Source organism: Myotis davidii, unplaced genomic scaffold (assembly GCF_000327345.1).
Source record: "Myotis davidii unplaced genomic scaffold, ASM32734v1 scaffold937, whole genome shotgun sequence".
NCBI classification, from domain to species: domain Eukaryota; kingdom Metazoa; phylum Chordata; class Mammalia; order Chiroptera; family Vespertilionidae; genus Myotis; species Myotis davidii.
Window position 1 is genome coordinate 1,301,044 of NW_006288252.1, and position 4,452 is coordinate 1,305,495.

A 4,452-nucleotide genomic window follows, 5' to 3' on the forward strand; every position below is an offset into this window, starting at 1 on the left:
GCAGGGGAGGTGGGGTGTGGGGCCCGCCAGCGGGCGGGCTGCGGGTGGCCTCAGACGAAGGTGGCGTGGTGCGGGTTGGCTTTGGGCTTGCCGGGCCCACCTGCGATGGGGCTCAGGCCAGGGAGGTCTGGTGCGGGGGGCCTGCTGGCCTGTGGTCTCCGGGGGCCTGTCCGCAGCCCTGGAGCCCTGTGGCCTGGCCCAGGGGCCGAGCCAGCGACCAGGTCCACGTCGATGATCGTGTTGACTGGGAGGCCTCGGCTGCTGTGTGCCCCGCCTCCTGTCACAGGGAGAAGAGAGAGGCTGTCACCATCCCCCCAGGCCTGCAGACACCCCGCAGGAATCCCTACCCACCTGCCCTGCATGGACACTGGCCGTGGGAGGGTTCCTCAAATGTCCACATGCATCCCGCAGGCCGGCGACCTCTGACCTTGGCCTCGCCGGGGTCAGGGGTCTACAGACCGCCAGCCTCAAGCCACCAGCCCCTCGGGGCCCCTGCACGTCGGGGCGGCAGAGGCCACACAGTGTGGGGAAGGCCCCAGGCCGAGAGGGCACAGGCATGAATCGAGAGGGGAGGCAGAGGCTGGGGCCCCGGTGCTGGGGGTGCAGAGCCCAGGTTCTGTGCCATGGCGCCCGGGGAGCCCCTACTGGTCACAAGGACACCCTGGGCTCCCTGCACCCTGCCCTGGTCGTCTGTGCCAGGTCAGCCCGGGTCCTTCAAAAGCTGTTCAGCACCTGGGCCCTGCCCCCCTCACTCCTCCCCTCCTGGTGGCCCCCGGCCGGCCAAGGATGCTGAGCTGCCCCCGGCTGGGCTGTGAGTGTGCGGTGCAGGAATGAGGATTTCTGGGCCCCAGGCGGGGCTGGGGTGGCAGAGGAACTGGAGGGGGAGGGGAGGGGTCCCAGGGCCCCACCAGGCTGCAGGGCTGCTTGCAGGGATCCAGGGGCTCCCGCCTGGGTTGTGGCCAGTGGAGAGCAGTCAGTGGGGGGTTGGGGGGGTGGGGAGGAGACTGAGGCCACAAGAGACCTCCCTGCTGAGACCCGCCTTGCCTTCCCTGACTCCACCCCAGGCTACTATGGCCCCCAACTCCCCTGGGGGCTGTCTGCAGGTCTTGCCCTTAGGCCAGGGGCACTGGGGCCACAGTAAGTGGGTGCCAAGGGACAGGCCCCCTTGCCTGGGCTGGTGAGGACTAAGCTCCTGGTGGGGCTGTTCCAGACAGGACTGGCCCTTGGCAAGACCCCCAGGCACTCGGCCTCAACACAGACCTCACTGCCAGCCTCGCTGCAGGATGCAGCTCACAGGCCAGCGTGGGGCAGAGGTGGCTCCAGAGCCCCTGTGCCCACCCAGCCTGGCTGCCAGCTGTCCACCTGCCTCCAACTCAGGCCCATGTCCTCACCCTCACAAACAGTCCTTCCTGGCACCTGCCTGGGTTCTGGCTGCGCTCTCCTACCCCATGGCCATACCCGGGCCTTGTGCCTGTCCCCCGAGTGGACTATCGGCTCCTCCTGCAGGTTGCTCAGTGCCCAGTGGCCCCGCCTCAGCCCCAGGAGTCCTCGGGCAGCCAGAAACTCCTAGGCCCTGGGTGGGCAGCCCTGGTTCTGTGCCAGTAACCTCTGGGTGGGCTGCAGAGCCCGGGTGAGGCCCTGGAGGATGGAGACCTGTCTTCTTTCCAGGCGCAGTCCCCAGGGACCGGCATGGGGTGGGCTTGGCAGAAGCTCCAGCCCTGGCACCCTCCACTGCCCTCCCCTGGCTCACCACTGGGACGGGGCAGGCGGTGCTGCCCAGGTTAGGGATGCCAGGGCCCTGGTGTAGAATCTATAGGGTGTCAGTGAGCCCAGGGCCGATGACTCTCAGGTGCCCACGGCGAGCAGGCGTCCCGGCCGGTGACCCACAATAGACATGGAGTCCTGCCCCACAGACCAGCCCTCCCTGGGCCTCGGTTTCCCTGGCCTGGCTCCACTTCCTCCGTGGATCTGAGGCTTCTGAGTGAGAGTGGGATGGCTGTGGGATCAGGAGCCTGTGTCCCCAGCTGCTCTGTGGCCCCAAAGTACCACCTTATTGCACCCCAGGCCTCCATGAGCCCCTCCACGTGGCCCCCAGGGCTTCCCCGTGGCTCATCGGTGTCAGAGTGCCTGGCCGCGTGTCCTCCCTGGCCACAGCTGCTGAGCCAGGCGTGTCCTATTCAAAACCATGGGGAAGGGTTTACCCTGAGGCCGGAGGGTCCAGTCCTTCAGTCATTCAGCAAACATCCCACTAGGCCTCCCACTGGGACCCACCGTCCCATCTGTCACTGGGCCCCCATGCTCCACAGGTGGCCGCAGGGTGGGAGGTGTGGGCAGGGTGCTTCCATTTAGCTTCAGGGTGGAGGGCAGGGCTTTCCAGGTTCTCTGCCCGCTCGGGGGCATCTGTCTGGAGCAGTAAAGGACCTGCAGTCCCACTCAGGCCAGGAGCCAGGCCCTCCCGTCCAGCCCAATGGGCCCGGGCAACAGAGGCTGCAGGGGCAGCCGGAGCCGACAGTTTAGCAGGCCCAGGGTGGGCCTGCCGTGTCGGGGATGGGGCAGCTGGTACAGGCCCAGGGTGGGCCTGCCATGTCGGGGACGGGGCAGCTGGTACAGGCTGAGGACCTGTGTCTGGGGGCGGGTGGCCAAAGTCCAGGCCCTTCCTGCCTGCCTGGCCCAGATTTGCTTTCTGAGTAAGTGGCAACCCCAGGCCCGTGACTCAGTGGCAGCAGCCCAGCCCCATGCAGTCAACGGGCGCCGAGGCCCGATGCCAGGGCCGGCCCAGAGCAGCTGCCCGCCTGGCCTCTCTGGCAGGCAGGCAACACGGGACCCCACAGGGCGCCAGGGGCCATTTCAAAGGGTGCCCATGCCATTCCCTCCAGCAGATATGAGGCTGGGCCAGGACCTCGCCTCTGCCTCTCAGGGCCCTACTGGCCCCTCCCCCCAGGGCTCCACAGCCCGACATGAGCTGACGAATTCTGCGGTTCTGGCTCCAGTCAGCTCCGGGGGCCCAGCTGGTGTGCCACCGCAATTGGGGCGCCAGAGCCATCTCAGTTGCCCTCCCCGGGCCCTTCCTGCCCCAGAGGGACCCTCCTTGTCCTCCTTTGCTGTGACTCCTGCCCACATGCTCTGAATCGTCTGCTAGACGGGTCCTTTGTGTCCTTCAAGGCCACCCTGCCACCTCCTCTGTGAAGCCTCCCGGGGTGCCCCTCACTCTCACAGCACAAGGAGACTGGGCGCAGCTAAACTGGGAAATATGGGGAGGGGAGGGGAGAGCAGGGGCTCCGTGGTTCACCCTCAGCCACCAGCCCTGGACCCTCCACCCCACCCCACTCCACCGCCTCGGAGGCTAAGTCCCTGTGAGCAAGCTTCACAGCCCCAACCAAAGCCCTGGTTCCCGCTCATGACACACAGTCCCCCTCCACTCAGGCCCCAGCAGGTGGTGACGGCTCTGTGACAGGTGGGGGCGGGGTTAAAGGTCCTCATCAGCCAGTGTGTGCTGAGCACCCTGGGGGTGAGGCAACGTCTAAGGAGAATGGAGATGGAGGCTTTGAGACCCGAGGGCTGAGCCCAGGAAACAGAGGATGCTTGTCACCAGGTGGGAAGCCTGAGCCGGAGAGCGGCCACTTGGGGCGCACCGAGCTCCGAGCTCCGAGCACGGAGCCGCAGGGGCAGGTGGGAACTCGGAGCCGAGAGGCCCGGGCTGCCCCCTCCCCGAACCACAGGGTCGGCTCTGGCCCACGGGATGGGCGGAAGAATCGGGCGTGGCCGCCTCCCCTCCCCAGGCGATAGCAGACTCCGATGCCAGAGGCCCGGGCTGCCCCCTCCCCGCCGCCGGCACAGGGCTGCCTATGGGTGCTTGAGAGCATCTGCTGAGTGAACGGCCTATTTTTAAAAGCCACTAGATCGCCCCAGCTGGTTTGGCCCAGTGGATAGAGCGTTGGCCTGGGGGCTGAGGGGTCCCGGCTTTGATTCCAGTCAAGGGCACATGACTGGGTTGCAGGCTCGATCCCCAGTGTGGGGTGTGCAGGAGGCAGCCGATCCATGATTCTCTCTCATCATTGATGCCTCTATCTCTCTCTCTCTCTCCTTCTCTCTGAAATCAATAAAAACATATATTTAAAAGCCACTCTGTTAAGGGAACCCACGGAGTTCCTAAAAATGTGTGACACTCTCCTTGGAGTAGAATGCATCGACAGCTTGCTGAAGCGGAAATAAATATTCATGTGAAATAAGTTTTGATCCAGTCCAATCACGAGCTGTGGTTTATTCCTCCTGGAAGAGCACGGACCCAGACATGGGCGACAGGACACAGGCGCGCAGGGAGCAGGGGGGCGCAGGGCGTGCAGAAGGCGACAGCATGCACCTGGCTCCTGCGCTGGGGGGCGCTCTCAGCGGGAAGGCGCCAGGTCCTCACAGCACAGTCCTCCACAAGCTACCAAGGAGGCAGGGACAAAG

The 4,452-nt window shown here is 65.7% G+C and overlaps 1 protein-coding gene across 2 annotated transcripts in view; it reads right to left on the bottom strand.

The window, feature by feature from the left end:
* The window catches only part of RGS12 (regulator of G-protein signaling 12), a 57,455-nt gene that overhangs the window by 629 nt on the left and 52,374 nt on the right, over positions 1-4,452 (bottom strand). Inside the window, exon 17 of one of the 2 annotated variants that reach the window (XM_006760117.2) lies at positions 15-277. In XM_006760117.2, the coding sequence (XP_006760180.1) occupies positions 51-277 (227 nt within the window). In that variant the 3' untranslated portion in view covers positions 15-50. Of the gene's footprint in view, positions 1-14; positions 278-4,452 lie in introns of those variants that run through there. The other variant, XR_001513251.1, reaches the window with a different exon arrangement.